The sequence below is a fragment of the Chenopodium quinoa genome, unplaced genomic scaffold (genome assembly GCF_001683475.1).
Source record: "Chenopodium quinoa cultivar QQ74 unplaced genomic scaffold, ASM168347v1, whole genome shotgun sequence".
NCBI classification, from domain to species: Eukaryota; Viridiplantae; Streptophyta; class Magnoliopsida; order Caryophyllales; family Amaranthaceae; genus Chenopodium; species Chenopodium quinoa.
Genome location: NW_018743791.1, coordinates 227,801 through 248,767, shown reverse-complemented (window position 1 = coordinate 248,767; position 20,967 = coordinate 227,801). Strand labels below are relative to the sequence as shown.

Below are 20,967 nucleotides of genomic sequence, written 5' to 3'. Positions count from 1 at the left end.
TTTATGTTAAGAGAAAGAAATTGGGTTTTAAAGAGAGAGAAACTATGGTTCCCTCAAAAAAAAAAAAAAAAAAAAAAGAGAGAGAGAGAAATTATGTTAAATTTTGAATTTCAAAGTGATTTAATGTTATTTTGGAGTTGATTTTATCGTTTTGGTGAATCATATATTGAAAGATCGATGTAATTGACAAATTCGTTGTTGAGATAAAAGGTATCTATTTTTATGTTTTGGTGTTATTTTCTGAGGTTGAAGATGATGTTCTTCCTATTTTGATCAATGTTCTTTTATTATTTTTTTAATTGCAATGAAATATGTTTTAAGTCTGATCAACATATTCTTTAAGTCTAAACTATATGTTCTTTACAATACAACAATGTTCTTTGAGGCAATATATATTAATCATGTTCTTTGGTTATAATAATAGAAATTATGTTCTTTGGGTATAATAATTCAAATTATGTTCTTTTTACTTATATAATATGTTCTTATATTTTGAATTTTTGAAAACTAAGAAAGAAATTTTGAATTATATTTGTGTAAAATTAATTTTAGATAGAGAAATTTTTTATATCTATTATTTTCTGATTCAAATGTAATATGATTTGACATTAAATTATTAATAAAACTCAATTCATAATTATCTTAAACCTTTTTGATAATAAGTATCTCATAATATACTGTGTTTTTATATTTCAGTGATATGTTCTTTTATAAATTCATGATGTACTTTATAACTATTTGTTTTGTTCTTTCCACTTTAATCTGGGTGTACCATGCACATGGTACACCCGGGTGTACAAACTACTAATTGATGAAAATCGGCACAATGAGATTTCAAAGTTTGCTCAACAAATTCAATTTTTCTAGCAACTCTAGGATAATGGTTAATTACATAATAGAGTAAAGATGGTAATGACCCGCGTCTTTGATCACCAATCGTGTGTTGTGCGTTATAAAATATTAAAATGAGCAGGCTAAACATTAACCAATGTTACAATGTCACGTTAATCAAATCGTGTCGTGCTTTTTTCATATTTGTCCGTATCGTATCATGTCGTGTTGTGATTTTTGGCTAAATATGTCCCATTACCATCTTTGATAGAGTTGGCAAAATAAAATAAGAGACCACACATTATATTCAATCAAACTATCAAAGTGACAATAATATTGGTAGTAGTCATTAGTATGTGATGAAGTGGCACACTTTAAATGGGTAGACTCTAAAACTCACATTCTCTCTCCACTCTTCCCATAAGAATCCTTGCAAAAACCTTCCATCTCTTATGCCCATTTTTTCAAACAACTTTAGGGTGAAATCTCATTTTAGCTTTAACTTGACTCTTCTCTTAAACTTCTCCTCACTTCACTCTCTCCTCTTCTTCTTCTTGTTCCTAAAAATGGCATCCAACTACTACCCCTCTTCTTAGTCAATCCCATTATTATCAATGCACCTTCTTCTTCTTCTCTCTCATCTTCTAGGGTTTCTCTCCTACCCCAAAACCCCTAATTCATAACCCCTAAATTCACATCTGATCTCCATTTTCCAACAATGTGCGTTGACAACTGCTATTAATTTTTAATCTAAACTGTTTTTAGGGTTTTTTTGGCCAGAATTTCGTCAATGTCGGGGGGTCCCAGAGTTAGATCGACGAATTTAGCGGACTTTGAGCAAAGGCCAGTGCTAGTACCTGCCGGAAACAAAGCTCGGACCGGCGTTGAAGCTCGGAAACCTGTGCGGAAGTCCGATAGCTCGCCGGAGACGGAAAGCAAGAGTAAAGAGAAGAGATTAGCTCAAAATCCACCCACATTATCGCCGCCAATGCGAAATCTGAGTGCTCCATCGATCTTAAGGCACGGGAATCAGCTTTTGCGGGGTAATTCATCACTTAATGCTTCGTGCTCATCGGATGCCTCGTCGGATTCTTCTCATAGCCGAGCATCGACAGGAAGGATTAGCGCGCCGTTGATGAGGAGGAAGCTAGGGGGTGCTAGTAACATGGGCTTGGGTGCTGCTAAGGTGGTTGTGGATGATGGAGCAGCGCCTGAGGTTGATGGCTTGGGAAAGAAGCGATGTGCTTGGGTTACTTCTAACACTGGTATGATTTACCATTCTTTTTCATTATGTTATAATCATTGTGCAAATATTTCGTTATGTTTAGCTTCTTGGAACAAATCCTATTGTTTCGTTACAAAATTATTGGAACAATATGTATGTTATTAGCTTTTTTAATTTCCGAAGTTTTTAGAAGAGAAAGAAGGAAATTTATGTTGATATTTTGTCATCCTACAAAGTTTGAACTAGACTCTTGCTCGGTTCATGATTGATATGGTTAATTGGTGATACACATTGGTGGGTATTAGTCAGCCCCGTTCCTAGAAATTTATGGGCCCTAGGCATAATGTAAGAAAACGGCCCCTTACGTAAACAAATTTTTTTACACGCAATAGCTTTAAATATAAGACAACGAAAATAACTTAAATTATTGAATAGTAAGTCTCCATACACAATAGTGGAGTAATAACTTTGCATAATATTTCGGTAATTGAATAAATATGAAACGGTGTAATTGAAAATACTAATATTTTGAAACAAATACTCATAAAAATCGGAAGATTAGAAGAAGAAGAGGTTATATTGCATAGTTATCTCCACCTAATTGACATCTAAGTAATTTAATGTTAATTGCTAACTAAATGCATTTATTTTTTTTTTTTAAAAGTAGCTTATTTTTTAACGAGTAAAAACTACAGTTTAAATTCTATAGCTATGCAAATTGAATTATTTTTTTGAATTTTTGGGCCCCTTTCTGGCGTGGGCCCTAGGCAGTCGCACTCGAGGCCTACCCCTCCGGGCCGGCTCTGGTAGTAGTGTTTAAAGACTTTTTTTTCTACTTGTGTAATATTTCATTAAATTTGCAGTTTTGTGTCAGTAAGTGTGATTGAGTTTCAGAAATGTCATTTGGTGGCCTTGGGTGACATGACAGCCAAAATTTTAGCGTTGCTAGAATTTTAGGGTGAAAATTTTAAGCCGCTGAAGTTTGGAGGTTTGAATTTTTGGTGTGAGTTGTAGATGATTGATGCTATGATACTGGTAGGAAAAATGACAATTGAGGAAGATCTTGTGGCCTTTATTAAATCATTTAACTTGAGGATATACCTCTTTTTTTTTTTTTTTATTGTGAACAAGAAGGATAGAACAAAGGAAGTGTTTGGAGAGGTTTAAAGGTCTATCATTGAAGTGATGACTCATGAGGGTACCCAATTCATTTACAACCATCTTTAAGTTCAACAAACCTTTGATAATAAGGCCCTAGAAGATGAAACATGTGAAACTAAGATGAAATTTAGCATAGAAAGCAATATCTGATTTCTTTTACTTAAGGTTTGTTCAAGAATTGGAATAAGTTATCTTTGGCTGTTCCTTTTAGATTCTCCTTCTACAATTTGTACACAATGATATGTTGTTCTTAGAGCAAAGTATTTTTTTTCTTTTTTTGTTTGATTATTGGCTCTAACTCAACAAAGATGACAATATTTGGTTCTCTTTAACTATCTTTGTTGCCAAATGTTCTTTATGGTTATTGTTTGCACACAAATTATGACAATTGTATATCGAGTGTGTTAATGTGATGAGTAAAGTGGGTGGGTGTAAGAAAAAGGTGGGAAAAGTAAGCGAGAGTGAGTGGACAAGTGTAAACATTGTGGATGCTACGTGAGTGGAAAGATGTAAATAATGTGGAGGTAAGGTAATATGGGTTTTGCGAAAAGTAGATTAAAGTAAAAGTGTGAAGAACTTTTGGAACCGGGGTAGTGTAGATATAAATGGCCTTAAGCTAAGCGTTCATTCCTCTCTCTCCTAGAAATTGTAATCAATGATTTTTAGTTGTTAGGTGATGTATTGTGTTGACATATACAACTAAGGCTTAGATAGAGCCTCATACTATAATTCTTATGGTAAGGCTAAGAGATATAAACATCTAATGCTCTCATTAAGGTTGGAGACATATAAAGTCTAAGGTAACCTCCAATCCCAATACTAAGGATTAAGATAAGGATATGTCATCCCTTTTAGAAATTGCCAAAGCAATTGAATGTTGGGCAATTAAAATGTGTTCTTAGTCTCCTTACAACTTGAGGGGTGGGTGGTGCTTGTGGAGGCTAAAGTTGAGATGATTGCTATACACTTGATGCCAGAGCATCTTTTTTATTATAAAGGTGGCAAGGCCCGTTAAGCCGAAGGTGAATCTAGACTAGTTATAAAGGTGGCAAGGCCCGTCAAGCCGAAGGTGAATCTAGACTAGTCAAGCTAGCAAGTACATCATGGACTCATGGGCCAAGTCACCATATTCCAGCCGGTTGATATGACTTATTAAAGAGTTTTTTAAATTCTCAAAAATAAAACATTGCAAACACTTGGCCCGCCTAAGGCAACTCGAGTAAGGCATGTGAATTGTCTCGACGCAGGTTTGTTTACTAGTTCATGTCTGGGCATTATCATTGCCCGATCCAAATACATTTGGATCAACTAGAGCCGTGAAGTTAAGGCCCATTAACCTAATTTTATCAGTGCTCCATGCCTCGGTAAATGCGTACTTTGTAGAATAAGAGGATAGAGCGAAGGAATGTTAGTTTACAACCAACACTTGAGTAAGTAATGGAAGTGTCTGCAATGAATTTTGAGCTCTATAGTGATTCTGAGTCGTTAGATTGCAATGAATAACATGCTTTTATGTTGTGAAGGCCAAAAAAAGTGTGACATTTATATCTTGTATTCTTATTGATCGGATATTTCTCTATGGTCCATTTGAGGGAGGCTGATGTAGAGCTGTCAATTCGGGTAAACGGGTCAGGTTTGGGTCGGGTAAGAGTGGGTCGGGTCAACACGGGTCGGGTTAATTCAGATTAATTCCATAACCTATGCGGGTCTGGTTTGGGTTGGGTCATGCTTGAGTCGGGTCATATTTATCGAGTTTGGGTCTGGTTTAGATCGGGTTAATAACAGGGCGGGTTACATTTAGGTCGGGTGAACAATAGGTCAGGTTTAATTCGTGTTTTTCGGGGTTAAAACTTGTTAGGGTAATTCTCGGGCTCGAGTCGGGTTCGGTTCAAGTCAATAATTTGCGGGTTAAAATCAGGTCGGGTCATTCTCGGGTTTGAGTCGGATTCGGTTCAAGTCAATAATTTGCGGGTTATAATCAGGTCGAGTTATTTTCAAGTCGGGTTATTCTCGGGTTCAAGTCGGGTTTGATTCAAGTCAATAATTTGCAGGTTATAATCAGGTTGGGTCATTTCCAAGTCGGGTCATTCTCGGATTCAAGTCGGGTTATGTTCAAGTCAATAATTTGCAGGATACAATCAGGTCGAGTCATTTCCAAGTTAGGTCATATTCGGGTTCAACTAAATATAGATAGATAATTATCATTTTTATCAAGCTAATTATTTCCTTTAACTATAATATATATGAGAATATACTAAGGAACTATAGTCTATAATTTAAAATGATAATTATCTCATTTCACCATATAACAAATATATATACTATATTTAACTCTTAAATTTGAGGATGATGCTCCTTTCTTTTGCTGGTGTGGACCGACTTGGTCTCCCTAGACAAAATGCTTTGATCTACAATAATCAGATGGTCTAAATTGCATTTAAGGTGATTTGAAATCAGGTTTGGAATAACTTGGGTTGAATTTAGGTCGGGTCAATAAAAAGTCGTGTTAATTCCGAGTCGAGTGAAGATCGGGTTGAATTTTTGGGTCGGGTAAATAATAGGTCTGGTAAAATACAAGCTGGGTCAATAACAAGTCGGGTTTAATTTGGGTCAAGTCAATAACAAGTCGAGTTGATTTCGGGTCGGGTTGAATTCAGGTTAGGTTAGTAACAAGTCGGGTTAAATTTGGGTTTTGACGGGTTAAAACAGGTTTGGGTCAATTACGATTCAAGTCGGGTTCGGTGCAAGTTAATTAAATTGGCCGTTGTTAATCGGTAAATCGGTGCAAGTTGTAAACTGGTAAATTGACCATTTAAAAGCAAATTGAGTGGTTCCACCCACCCAATTGGACTCCTGGAGGGTATTAGGGACCATGATAAACATGTCGGCAATTTTTATTCCCGGCGAAAAAAAGTCAAAAATTTCCAAAATTGAAGGTTAATATCAACGCTTTGTGAGAAATATTAGAGGTTTTGGGGCCCGGTGTCGCAAAGTCTTGAGATTTTAGGGTATACATCTGGGAGTCATATAATGCCGTTTGGAACCATATATGATCATTATATATTGTCATAGATGTTCGTGGTAGGCTTGAGTTAATGAAATTGGTGCAAGTTAGTTGTAAACCGGTAAATTAGTCGTTTAAAGACAAATTGGATGGTTTCACCCACCAAATTGTACTTCCGGAGGGTACTAGGGACCATGGCACATTTCGACATTTTTTTTTTCTGGGCGAAAAAAAGTTAAAAAATTCCAAAACTGAAACCCACGCGTTTTGAGAAATTTTGTAGGTTTCAAGACCCGGTGTCGAAAAGACTTGAGATTTTAGGGGATACATCTCGGGATCATATAATTCCGTTTGGAACCATATATGATCATTATATGTTGTCATAAATGTTCGTGGTAGGCTTATTTTAATGAAATAGATGCAAGTAATAACCGGTAAATTGGCCGTTTAAAGGCAAATTGGATGGTTCCACCCATCCAATTGAACTCCGGAGGGTATTAGGGACCATGGTAAACTTTTGACAATTTTTATTTCCGAGTGAAAAAAAGTCAAAAAAAAATTTCAAAATTGAACACTTGCGAGTGAAATTTTTTTTATTTCCGAGTGAAAAAAATTTCAAAAAAAAATAAAATATCCACGCATATTGCGAAATTTTGAAAGTTTCGGGGCTCTATGTCGAAAAGTCTTGAAATTCTAGGAAATACATGTCGGGGTTACATAATGTCGTTTGAAATCATATATGATCATTATATGTTGTCATAAATGTTCGTGGTAGGCTTGAGTTAATAAAATCGGTACAAGTTGTAAATCGGTAAATTTGTCGTTTAAAGGCAAATTGGATGGTTCCTCCCACTCAATGGGACTCACAGAGGGTAAACATTACGACAATCTTAATTTTCGAGTTAAAAAAAATTCAAAAAATTTCAAAATTAAAGGCTAATATCCACGCTTTTTGAGAAATTTTGGAAATTTCTGGGCTCGTTGTCGAAAAGCTTTAAGATTTTAAGGGATACATCTCCGGGTCATATAATGCCGTTTTGAACCATAAATGATCTTTATATGTTGTTATAAATGTTCGTGGTAGACTTGAATTAATGTAATCGGTGAGATTTGTAAATCGGTAAATTGGCCGTATAAAGGCAAATTGGATGGTTCCACCTACCCAATTGGACTCTCGGAGGGTATTAGGGACCATAATAAACATTTTGACAATTTTTATTTTCAGGCGAAAAAAAGTCTAAAAATTAAAAAAATTTGAGAAATTTTGTAGTCTTAGGCCCGGTGTCTAAAAATCTTGAAATTCTAGAGAATACATCTCTGGGTCATATAATGTCGTTTGGAACCATGTATCATCATTATTTATTGTCATAAATGTTCGTAATGTTTGAGTTAATGAAATCAGTGCAAGTTGTAATTTGGTAAATTGGTCGCTTAAAGGCAAATTGGATAGTTTCACCCATCCAATTGGTCTCCTGTGTGGTATTAGGGACCATGGTAAACATTTCGGCAATTTTTATTTCCATGTGAATAAAAGTCAAAAAAATTCCAAAATTGAAATCTACGCTTTTTCAGAAATTTGGTATGTTTCGAGGCCCGGTGTCAAAAAGTTTTGAGATTTTAGGGGATACATCTCGGGGTCATATAATGTCGTTTGGAACCATATATGATCATTATATTTTGTCATAAATGTTCGTAGTAGGCTAGAGTTAATTAAATCGGTGCAAGTTGTAAACCGTTAAATTAGTCGTTTAATGGAAAATAGGATGGTTTCACCCACCCAATTGGACTGACGGAGGGTATTAGGGACCATGGTAAAATTTCGGTAATTTTTATTTCCGGCAAAAAAAAGTAAAAAAAAAATTCCGAAATTGAAGGCTAATATCCACGAGATTTTAGAAATTTTGGAGGTTTCAGAGCCCGGTGGCAAAAAGTTTTTAGATTTTAGTGGATACATCTCGGGTTCTTATAATGCCATTTGGAACCATATATGATCATTATATGTTGTCAAAAATGTTTGCAGTAGGCTTGAGTTAATGAAATTGGCTCACGTTGTAAACCGGTAAATTGCCGATTAAAGGCAAATTGGATGGTTCCACCCACCCAATTGGACTCCCGGAGATTATTGGAGACCATGGTAAACAATTTGACAATTTTAATTAACGGGCGAAAAAAATAAAAAAAATAAAAAATTGAAGGTTATATCCACGCTTTTTGAAAATTTTTGGAGTTTTCGGGGCCTGATGTCGAAAAATCTTGAAATTTTAGGGAATACATCCCGGGGTCATATAATGTCGTTTGGAACCATATATGATCATTATTTGTTGTCATAAATGTTCGTGGTAGGTTTGAGTTAATGAAATCGATGCAAGGTGTAAAACGATAAATTGGTCGTTTAAAGGAAAATTGGATGGTTCCACCCAACCAATTGGACTCCAGGAGGGTATTAGGGACCATAGTAAACATTTCGACTTTTTTTATTTCTAAGTGATAAGATATCAAAAAATTCCAAAATTGGAGGCTCATATCCACGCTTTTTGAGAAATTTTAAATTTTTCGGATAAAGCGGTCAATTCTGGCAAACAGGTCAGGTTTAGGTTGGTAAGAGTGTGACGGGTCAACTCGGTTCAGGTTTATTCCATAACGTATGCGGGTCGGGTTTGGGTTGGTCATGCTTGAGTCGGGTCATACTTCTTATCGGATTTGGGTCGGGTTTAAGTCGGGTTAATAACAGGTCGGGTTACATTCGGGTTGGGTAAAAAATAAGTCGGGTTTAATTCGGTTTTTACGGGTTTTAACGAGTTAGGGTAATTCTCGGGTTCGTGTCGGGTTCTATTCAAGTCAATAATTTGCTGGTTAGAATCAGGTCGGGTCATTATCGGGTTTGAGTCGGGTTCGGTGCAAATCAATAATTTGCAGGTTATAATCAGGTCGAGTCATTTTCAAGTCGGGTCATTCTCGAGTTCAAGTCGGGTTTGATTCAAGTCAATAATTTGCGGGTTATAATCAGGTTGGGTTATTCCAAGTCGGGTCATTCTTGGATTTAAGACGGTTATGTTCAAGTCAATAACTTGCATGTTACAATCCGGTCGGATCATTTCCAAGTCAGGTCATATTCGGGTTCAACTAACTATAAATTGATAATTATCATTTTTGTCAAGCTAATTATTTCCTTTGACTATAATATATATGGCAATATACTAGGTAACTATAGTCTATTATTTAGGATGATAATTATTTTCTTTGACCATACCACAAATATATACTGTATTGAATTCTTAAATTTGAGGATGTTGCTCCTTTCTTTTGCTAGCCTAGACCGACTTGGTCTCCCTAGACAAAATGCTTTGATCAACAATAATAAGGTGGTCTATATTGCATTTAAGGTGATTTGAAATCGGGTCAGGAACAAATTGGGTTGAATTTAGGTCGTGTCAATAACAAGTCGTGTTGATTTCGAGTCGGGATAGTAACAAATCGGGTTGAACTTTTTGGTCGGGTTAGTAATAGGTTTGGTAAAATTCGGGTCGGGTAGTCGGATTGAGTTTGGGTTGATTTCGGGTCGGGTTTGTAACAGGTTGGGTTAAATTCGGGTCGGGTTAAGAACGGGTCGTGTTGAATTCAGGTCAAGTTAGTAACAAGTCGGGTTAAAGTCGGGTTTTGACGGGTTAAAACGCGTTTGGGTCAATTTCGGTTCAAGTCAGGTTCGGTTCAGGTCAATAATTTACGGGTAACATTCGGATAAGGTAATCTCCAGTTCATGTTCGGGTTCAGGTCTCACATACTCGGGTCTAGGGTTGGTTTCAGGTCGGGTTTGGGTCACCATTTTTTTCGGGTTCAGATGATTTGGTTAATAATCAGGTTTGAGTCGGTATTTCGGGTCGGGTTAACTTTTGACAGCTCTAGGCTGATGTATGGTGGTAATAGTATTGAATTTATATGTGGTTTTGTAGAGAAAGTTGCATACCAATGTCCATGGTAGTGTGTTTCCACCACCATATCAATAAATCAATCAAAGCTTTAATCCCATAAGTCAATCCACTACCATCATATAACCTTTTTTTATTATAAAAATAACATTCATTATCACTTTAGAGGTGGTATTGAGTAGTACATTGACACAAGACTTTCCTTCCAAAATTACATATTCCCTTTGTTTACCTTTGTACAAGTTTTTAAGGTGGTGTATAAAAAAAATAAAAAATAAATTAAAAAAGAAAAGAAAAAGAACTGGGGTTTAGTTTATTTTAATTGAATAAATAAATAGATACAGTCGTGAAGGTAAAATGGAACTTTTAAGTTAGGGCAAGGTTTTGGGGAAAAAAGTTGGGGACACAAGGAGTATATCATTATCACCATTATGGGTTTATGGTTATGGGTCATCTATCACTGCCTACCAAACAGGCCATTAGAACTTGCTTATAAATTTGTACACATATAAAAGAGATTAATTTATCAAACTGCTTACTTTATTTCATAAAAAATCTATATATTGGGCTATTGGCCTGTTCTGTTTGATGTTATATTTTTGTTGATATTCTAACATTGTTTCCTTTTCTGAAGAAGATCCGTCTTATGCTGCTTTTCATGATGAAGAATGGGGAGTTCCCGTTCATGATGACAGGTATATTATGATTTATGAGGGAGTTGAGATATTCCAAGTTTTTTTAATGCATTCTAATGAATTTTACTATCTTATTTTGTTTATATGTAGCAAACTGTTTGAACTGCTCAGTCTCTCATCTGCTTTAGCTGAGTTAGCGTGGCCGACAATACTGAATAAGAGAAATATATTCAGGTAGGACTTTATGATTAGTTTCTCTTTCTTTTTTTAAATTCTTTCTATGATAGTGATACACTCGTACTATTCATTGATTAATCACAGTCTTAGTGCTTGTTATACCTTTCACTTTGCAGGGAAGTGTTCTTGCATTTTGATCCAGTATCTGTTTCTAAACTAAATGAGAAGAAGATTAGTGGACCGGGAAGTCCTGGAAGTACCCTACTATCAGAGCTTAAAATGCGCAATATTGTTGAAAATGCACGTCAAGTGTGCAAGGTAATACTAAATTTGTTTGTTGATGCATGATCATTTCTCTTTTCATGGCATAGCATGTATATGGAAGTATTATTGGTAAATTTATCTTACAATGTGGATGCCATGATTATGACATTATTTGCACCTAAAAGTGTAATTTACCAAATGAAAGGGTGGGGGAAAAGAGAATAAAACAATTAATTGAAGAGGACTAAGACTGTGTTTGCTTTGATGGAAACTATTTAAGAATAATTGTTTCCACGGAAAACAGTTTCCAAGGAAAAAACATTGATTGTATAAAAAGTTTCCTTTGTTTTCTTATAAATAAAATCACATAGTATATAAAATGGGAGCGAAAGGGAAAATATGGATTGGAGGAATGTAGAGGGATGTTAGGATTTAAGCAGGAAAATGTTTTTCCACTCTTTACCTTACAAACGATAGAAAATGGGAAATTATTTTTCTTCAAAAAGGTTCTCCATCAAAACAAACATAGCCTATTTGAAGTACAAGTATCTTGTATAAAGGCTCTCCATCAAAACAAACGGAGCCTATTTGAAGTACAAGTATCTTGTATATTAGCCTGTACATAGCTTGTCTTCAGAATTAGAACTGTTCATGTGAAAAGTCTCTTAATACACCAAGTTTTCTATTTCGCTTTTCCAAGAAGTTTGCATGCAAGTGATTAAGTGTGGAGCTGAATGTTTCCAATTTTCAGTTACAGCTATATCCTTGAGGTGATTGCTTTTGCAAGACCATAAGCCACTGATCGTTCTTATTAGCATGGATCCCAATGTAGTGTCAATATCATGGAGAAGAAGAAATAGAATAAAATACTACCTCCGGTTCAATTTAGTCGCAACAAAGGACATGATTGCGGAAACCAAGACAAAAGATGTAAACATGATTATGGAAAAATAAGGGTATATGCTTAACTATTTATTAATCCAACCCAAAAAAAAAAAAAAAAAACAAATTCAACCTTAATTAAATTAAATAACCCACCACCATCAACACCACCAAGCATCACCCAAACCACCCACCACCACCACCCAGCATCGCCGGAACTACCTAGTACCGAATCCAGCACCGCCGACGCACCACCACCACTCCACGCACCCAACAACCCGTCGACCCACCACCACCACTCCACGCACCCAGCAACCCACGAACCCAACCGCTACCACGAACCCAACAACTATCACGAACCCACCACCACCACCCCACGACCCAGCAACCACCACCACCCCACACACCCAGCAACCTACGAACCCAGCAACTACCACGAACCTGACCACTACCACAAACCTACGAATCAAACCCACGAAATTAAACCCACTACCGCCGCCGATCTGAAACCCACGAAACCGAACCACTAATTGGCAACCCACGAAACCAAACCCACGACGTCGCCGATCTACAACCCCCGCCGCTCGTAACACCAAGAAGCCACCATGAAATTGAGGTTGGAGGAGGAGAGAGAAAATTAAATGGGATGAGAATTTAATTAATTAAGATTGGGTTTATTCTAATGAAATCAAATTTGTAATTTAATAAGGGTGTTTAAAAAAAAAGTAAGGGTATATTGGTCAATTACCATCCAAAAATATACTAAAAAAAAAAGAAACAAGTTTGTTGCGAGTAAATTGAACCACCCAAAAAAGGAAATCGTTGAGACTAAATTAAACCAAAGGTAGTATTAAGGATTTCATAATCTTCAAGGGTCCATATTAAGGATATGTATTATGTCTATGATTATTGGTTGGATTCTTGAACCCTTTGATTTTTGTGGATGACTATACGGAATAATCACTTTTGTTCCATGTAGCCGAACCCACTTATGGAATTAAGGCTTTGATTGATTGATTGATTCTTGAACCCTTTGGAGCCCGGTAGCTAAATTTGACCCTTGTAATTATGTTATATAAGTGATGAGAGTAGTAGTATACGAGTGAATTATAGATACACCTTTCCGGGCGATTACCTTTATCCTTTCAAGCAAGGCTATGTAACCTTGGAGGTTTTGAGTTCTTGGCAGTAAATATGCATGGAGTTATTCTCAAGAGTGCTCTCTTATCAGTTTCTCTGCTGAATTGTTCAGAACTCTATGCTGCGAATTTTAAGGGAGAAACGTAGCTTTGTTTCCCAGCTTGGAGCAAGATTCCATCTCTGGCCTCTTTTAGATCTCTATTCAATTATTGTTTTGGAAATTCGTTGACTTTGATTCAACAAAGTTAGAAACCTGACCTCCCTTTTGCATGTAATGTTAACTTGTTTCGCTTCAGTCAGGCATCTGTAAAATTTGAGGAAAATCATCACTATCTTGCCACCTTTTCTGGTGTTGAATTGAGCCACAGAAAAGGGATGCCATTTGAATATGGTGCAATTATTCTTAAAATCTAGTCAGTATCTAGTTTTCTTAATCAAGCTAATTGTTACATAATAGAGACCTAGATGACTTGTTATGCCATTTCTAAGTGATTGAATCCGTTAGTTTTCTTGTGCTGTGGTTGAGTCTATGAGTCTAGCATTGAATAACTAGATATCAGAATTATCATGTAGCAGGAGCAAAATTGATGCAACTTGCTGCTTAGCACTGTGCAAATGTGTAGTATCCTGGCTTTATCTGTAGTGCATTCCATTAACGGTTTTTTGGCTGATGTTATGTTTCTTGATTCAAAATGTGAAGTATTAAAGTTGTCATATTAGTTTTTATTTGCTATGTTGTTATTATGTTCTGTAGAATGTTATTTTGGTTTGTGGAAGTCATCACATTTGTAATCCTGAGCTAAAAGAATTAACTCCAATGCTGTTTCATCTTGTGTGAAAATAATGAAGTCAGTGTGAGCTAAGCGTATTCAACTTAATGCTGTTTTATTTGCTTCAAAACATATTGGGAGGAAAAAGCTGAGAATGAAAGTGCTGATTATGTTATTTACTGGTATATTTTTACTTCTTGTGATTAAATTATGCAGGTAATCGAGGAGTTTGGATCATTTTCCAAGTATATATGGAGCTTCATGAATAAGAAACCTATAGTAAACAAGTTCCGATATCCACGCCAGGTACCAGTTAAGACCTCTAAAGCAGAGATGATAAGCAAGGACCTGGTGAGAAGAGGATTTCGAGGAGTTGGACCCACGGCAGTCTACTCATTTATGCAAGCAGCTGGTTTGACAAATGATCATCTCTTAACCTGCTTTAGATTCCAGGAATGCGTTGCAGCAGGAGAAGGAAAAGAAAAGGATGACAAAATTAAGGGCGAGGAGGATAAACTGATAGACATGGATAAGCTGGAGCTTGCTAGAGCTTTGGATGAAGTGAGTGTTTGCTTTGATGGTTAAACCTGCAGTTTAGTTGATAAGATCATATTTCTATCAATAGAAGCTGGCAGATAGTAGTTAAATGTATAAATGTGAATTATTCTGTACTCTACAATCCTCAATGTGAGATGCAGACAAAAGGAAGAAGATGAAGTCGTCGGTATGCTTAGAGTTTAGGAAATTCTGTAATGTGACAGGTGATATCTTTAGCTTTCTTGTACAGTTGCTATGTATGTTTTTTTTAGTTCTTCCTGTTGACTGCAACGGAGTATTTTTTTTCTCTTCCCGAAAATATGCTGTATGATTCGATCTACTGTGTCTAGACGTCTAGTGAAGCTCTTCAAAATACTTCGTAAGAACTACATTGTCTTGATACTTTTCTCATTAAAATAAAGAAAAATAATAATGAATTCAACAAATCAAACGTAAAAAGTGCATAAATATAAAAATTATAAAGAAGACATTAATCGCTTCGAAAAGCACCAAGAAAGGAAGGTGACGAAAACTGATTGTCGACCATAGATTACAGTCACATTTAAGATCGTTGAAGACAAAATAAAAGGAAAGGAGAGTGAGAGTCGTACATTTCATTTGTATTATCAACTTTTTCATCTTCTAATAAATACAATTCCCACACGAGGTGCTTGACTCTTGACCCTCTATTCTTCTATCATCTTCGGTTGACACTTTAATACGAGATGCCTATTTGTGCAACTTGTTCCATTTTTATACGTAGTACTTTGTATAATTTATCTTTAACTTAATCATTATGACAAGTAAAAACATGTTAAAATTAACTTTGGTTTTGGTTATTGACTGTCCAATCCTTACCGGCAGAGGCATGGTATAGAAGTATCGTATGAGTCTGCAGATAGTGAGACATATAAGTTAATTATTAGACATTCATACAAGTTTTTGAAATCTTGATTTTTGAAATTTTGATACAAGGTTTTTATACATTTCATACTCCGTATAAGTAGTAGTTGAAAATTACATACAACATATTGAATGTATTCCTCATTTTTTGGTTGGGGGGCTCACGATGACGGACTTACCAAATTACCTCGAGAGCCCTTCTTGATGTTCCAAACCACCTTATTTTGACCTTAAGCACCACTCGTTATCATATCTTAAAATGACTTATCTTTTGATGCTGGGGCTAATTGCTTTAATTTGCTTTTTCATGTAAATATAAGTACATCCGACCATCAAGAATATTGACATAAATTAGATTGTTTGCAAAACAAAAAATGAAGAATAGTTTATAAAATCGTCAAGGGTTGTTAGTGTTGGTTTACTCACTATATTAACTAACCTTAAGATTCACTAATTACACACATTAATCAATTTTTTTTTTCTTATTGAAAAGTAAACATGTGGAGCCTTGATTAAATACATTTCGTCCAAATCAATTGAATAATTTAATCATATCAGCTGTTGGGTTTTTTAGTCTTAAACTATATGCTCAACCTTTTAGGACATAATTTTGTTGGTCAAGAGCACGTGTTTAAAAGCTCTTGTTTTTCTTTTCTTTCTTTTTTTTTTAATTTTTTTTATTATATATTAAAATTAAATTAAATTAAAAAATTTGAGAGCAAGCTCTTGAATTTTATTTCTAAAAGCACATGTGTTGTTTTTCCCAAAATTAATAACGTGAATTGCAATGCTGGTCGGTGCAAATAAATCAAATCAATCTAATTTTAACATCATATTATACTTAATTGAAAGGGAGAACTATTGCCATCTTTTACATATTCTCTTAATATTCCTCTTTGATTAATGTCTTGACCATAAACTTGAAGTCGTTCTTTTGTGATTGTGCCTCTAATTTTATTCATGCCAAACACTTTCTTAAAAAGTTAATAATTGTTTGAAATATGACTATCTTAATATTTTAATGATTATATTATTTCATATTTGACATATTTTTTTCCAAGTAATAAATTTTACTTTGTATTACTTTATTTTTGGTATAAAATAGCATTATTAATAAATTTTTTATTTATCAAAATTTTTACATGTGGATGGTCACATCTTGTAACTGGGGTTAATTTTTAGGGGCTACTCGGCCGATCAGAGGTTACTCGGTCGTTCAAGGGTTACTCTCACACAAAAAATATGCTAACTAATTGAGTAACCGCAAAATAAGTAACCCTTGATTGACATAGTAAACCCTGAATAAGTAACCATAACCACACTAAAAAGCACTGCAAATTTTTAGCTTTATTTATGTAATTTTTATTTTATAAATTCTGGAAAAATATTTATTTTGTGTTTGATTAAAATTTTCAAAAATTATATTTGTATTGTAGACATTAGGAGACTAATTGTATTGATATTATAATGTGAAAAAATTAATAAACCAATCATATTATTGTTTATTATTAAAATAATATGATAGTCATATTTCAAAAAATGGTTGTAAAAACATCCACGATTTCTTAGTTGAATTCTCCCACAGTCTCACGTACAACTCTTTCCGGCTACTTCTACAGTATATATATAGCTACGAGAAGTTATATTTATTAATATAGTCTAATTATAACTTGAATGAAATGAAAAGTAAATGTGAAAGTATTATATAATACGGAATCAGCTCAAAATGAGACGAATATAAGTTACTTCCTCCGTTTTTTTATTATTGCACCATTGGAGTTGGGTATAAATATTATGGTAGTGGAAAAAAGTAAGAGAGAAAAAGGTAAAAATACAAAATTGCCCATGTGACATATTGATAAATTAAAAAGTTGTGTGAAAAAGTAAGGGTATGTTGGGTATTTGTAGTGTGAACACAAATAATTTTTTTCCTAAAGAGGAAATGGTGCAATATTTGTGAAACTTCCTAAAAAGGCAAGTGGTGCAATAATAAAAGAACGGAGGAAGTATTAAATATTTCAGATACTATTTTGAACATTATAACTTCTAATATTTAGATACTCCCTCCGTAATTTAATAAGTGTTACATTTTGATCAAATACATAGTTTTAGGCAATTTAATTGATTTGAATATAATAAGAGGTAAGTGTGATAGTTGCAGTTTTAAAAAATTATTAAAAGAAAAATAGTAGGGTTAGTAGCTTAATGAAAAGTAATGGATGTGAGAACAAAGATAAAACAAAAAAAAAGTTGTACTGGGTTTAAGTGGGGATTGTAAGAGTAATTTAAAGAGATATAATTAGAGCTGTCAAAAGTTGACCCGACCTGAAATACCGACTCAAACCCAATTATTAACCGAACCACCTGAACCCGAAAAAGTGGTGACTCAAACCAACCTGACCCGACCTGAAACCAACCCTAGACCCGAGTATGTGAGACCCCAATCCGAACATGAACTGACCTGGAGATGACCTGACCCGAATTTAACCCGTAAATTATTGACCTGAACCGAACCCAACTTAAACCGAAATTGACCCAAACCCGTTTTAACCCGTCAAAACCCAAATTTAACCCGACTTGTTACTAACCTGACCTGAATTCAACCCGACCCGTTCCAAACCCGACTCGAATTTAACCCAACTTGTTACAAACCCGACCCGAAATCAACCCGACTTGTTATTAACTTGACCCAATTCAACCCGACTTGTTATTGACCCGATCCGAATTTTACCAGAACTATTACTAACCCAACCAAAAAATTCAACCCGATCTGTTACTAACCCGACTCGTAATCAACACGACTTGTTATTGACCCAACCTAAATTTAACCCAAATTGTTCCTAACCCAATTTCAAATCACCTTAAATGCAATTTAGACCACCTTAAAATTGTTGATCAAAGCATTTTGTCTAGGGAGACCAACTCTGTCCAGGCAAGCAAAAGAAAGGAGCATCACCCTCAAATTTAAGAATTAAATATAGTATATATTTGTTGTATGGTCAAAGGAGATAATTATCTTCCTAATATTATAGATTATAGTTCCCTATTATATTGCCATATATATTATAGTCAAAGCAAATAATTAGCTTGATAAAAATGGTAATTATCTATTTATAGATAGTTGAACCCGAATATGACGTGACTTGAAATAATCCAACCTGATTATAACCCGTAAATTAGTGACTTGAACAGAACCCGACTTGAACACGAGACTGACCCGACTTGAAAATGACCCAACCTTATTATAACCCGCAAATTTATTGACTTGAACTCAACCTGACTCAAACCCGAGAATGACTCGACCTAATTATAACCTGCAAATTATTGACTTGAAATGAGCCCGACACGAACCCGAGAATTACCATAACCCGTGAAAACCCGACCTATTGTTCACCTGACCCGAATGTAACCCAACCTAAACCAGATAAGAAGTATGACCCGACGTGACCCGACTCAAGCATAACCCAACCCAAACCTAACCCGCATAGTTATGGAATTAATCCATGTTGACCCGACCCGAGTTGACCCGACCAACTCTTACCGACCTAAACCCGATCCGTTTACCCGAAATCTCCAAAATTTCTCAAAAAGTGTGGATATTAGCCATCAATTTTGTAATTTTTAAAACTTTTTTTCACCCAAAAAATCAGGCAAATAATTCAGTAGCTCAGCTTTTAGATATTCTGCTTTTAAATGCTATTGGGGAGACAATCTAGTAGAGTTTGGAACATCCTTCACACAACTTTTAGATATTATGCTTTCAAATGCTATTGGGAAGACAATCTAGCAGAGTTTGGAACATCCTTCACACTCATTGTTGCCATCAATGCACGTTGATGTGCATAGTAGCTCAGCTTTTAGATATTGGAAATCTTATTCTTCTTTCAAATGCTACTCGGGAGACAATGTGGCAGAGTTTAGAACTTCATCTTAGGTACTCTTCCTCGAAACCTTCCTGAATTTTTCACTTTAGATGGTGATCCCATCTATAAGATCAAACTCATTCCTCCAATGTGTCTACAAATTCCTGACTGACTATAAAAGGTAATAACCCGGGTTATTACCTTGTCTCTAACAAGGTGATTCCTTCCTAATGGGAAAATCCTAAGTGGAATAGCCAGTTGTGACCCAATTGATGATTTTTTTTCTTCCTCAACTCTTTAATATCTTCCATTGTGCGTCGTGCGCCGGATGATGAGGACGGACACAACTCGTGGTACGATGTTGCTCATTGGGCCTCTCGGGGGAGTGGGGAGGGGGGTTCGAGCGAGCCCGATGTCCCCGTAAGGGCGTTTCAGGGCTAACGTTGGACAACAGGACTTGCTGAACCTTTAATTAAGTCATTTTGGTCGATGAATCCTTTCGGGTGTGCGAGTACTTGTTGACTGACGGAGACTCGGATAAGGCAAATGTCGAGGATAGGTGCTCGAGGATCCCTTGTGATCAACTAGCCTTAGTCCCGAGAGGGTGTCTTACATGTCTAACCCTCAGTCCCTTGTCGTTGGCTTTAGAAGCCGTTCACGGGGTCCCGAACATGTCGGTGCGGACCTCGCACTGCCGCTCGCCTGTCCGATACACTATAATATGACTGTCGCCACCCGCTCGCCAAAGTCTTCACCCCTAGTATGGGTGTCTCACATGTCTAAATGTCGCACTGTAGTCAAGTAGTAAAATGTAAATGCCACAATATATAATGTGCATAATACATTAGCTTATATTTTGGGAATCATCCAATTTGCCTCTAAACGGTCAATTTACCAATTCCCAACTTGCACCGATTTTGGGAACTCAAGCCTACCACGGACATTTATGAGATCATTTAATGGTCATATATGGTTCCAAACAGCATTATCTGACCCTAAAATGTATCCCTTAGGGTCTCAACACTTTTCGCCACTGGGCCTCGTAACCTCAAAAATTTCTCAAAAAGGGTAGATAGCCTTCAGTTTTGGAATTTTTTGACCCTTTTTTTCTCGGAAAAAAAAAATCCCGAGATGTTTACCATGGTCCCTAATATCCTCCGGGAGTCCAATTGAGTGGATGGAATCATCCAATTTGCCTTAAAATGATCAATTTACTAATTCGCAACTCTCACCGAATTTGTGAACTCAAGCCTGCCACGGACAATTATGACATCAATTAATGGTCATATATGGTTCCAAACGGCATTATATAACCCAATGATGTATCCCATAGGGTCTCAAAACTTTTCGCCACCGGGCCCGTAACGTCAAAAATTCCCCAAAAAAATGGATTATAGCCTTCAATTTTGGAATTTTTTTAATTTTTTCGCCCGGAATCAAAAATTTCTAAGATGTTTACCATGGTCCATAATATCATCCGGGAATCCAATTAGGTGGGTGGAACCATCCACTTTGCCTTAAAACAGTCAATTTACCAATTCGCAACTTGCACCGATTTTGTGAACTCAAACCTACCATGGATATTTAAGACATCATATAATGGTCATATGTGGTTTCAAACGACATTATATGACCTTAAGATGTATTAC

At 35.7% G+C, this 20,967-nt stretch overlaps 1 protein-coding gene across 2 annotated transcripts; it reads left to right on the top strand.

Annotated features, from left to right (window-relative positions):
- Positions 1–1,235: 1,235 nt before the first annotated feature.
- Positions 1,236–14,938, top strand: LOC110684975. Of its 2 annotated transcripts, none has more exons than XM_021861422.1 (5): positions 1,236–2,096; positions 10,785–10,842; positions 10,933–11,016; positions 11,136–11,277; positions 14,232–14,938. In XM_021861422.1, exons 1-5 carry the CDS (start codon positions 1,622–1,624, stop codon positions 14,598–14,600), a joined length of 1,128 nt encoding a protein of 375 aa, XP_021717114.1. In that variant the 5' UTR covers positions 1,236–1,621; the 3' UTR covers positions 14,601–14,938. The 2 variants fall into 2 exon arrangements, with proteins under 2 accessions (XP_021717114.1, XP_021717112.1); XM_021861420.1 differs by having other exon boundaries at positions 10,782–10,842.
- The last annotated feature ends 6,029 nt before the right edge of the window (positions 14,939–20,967 follow it).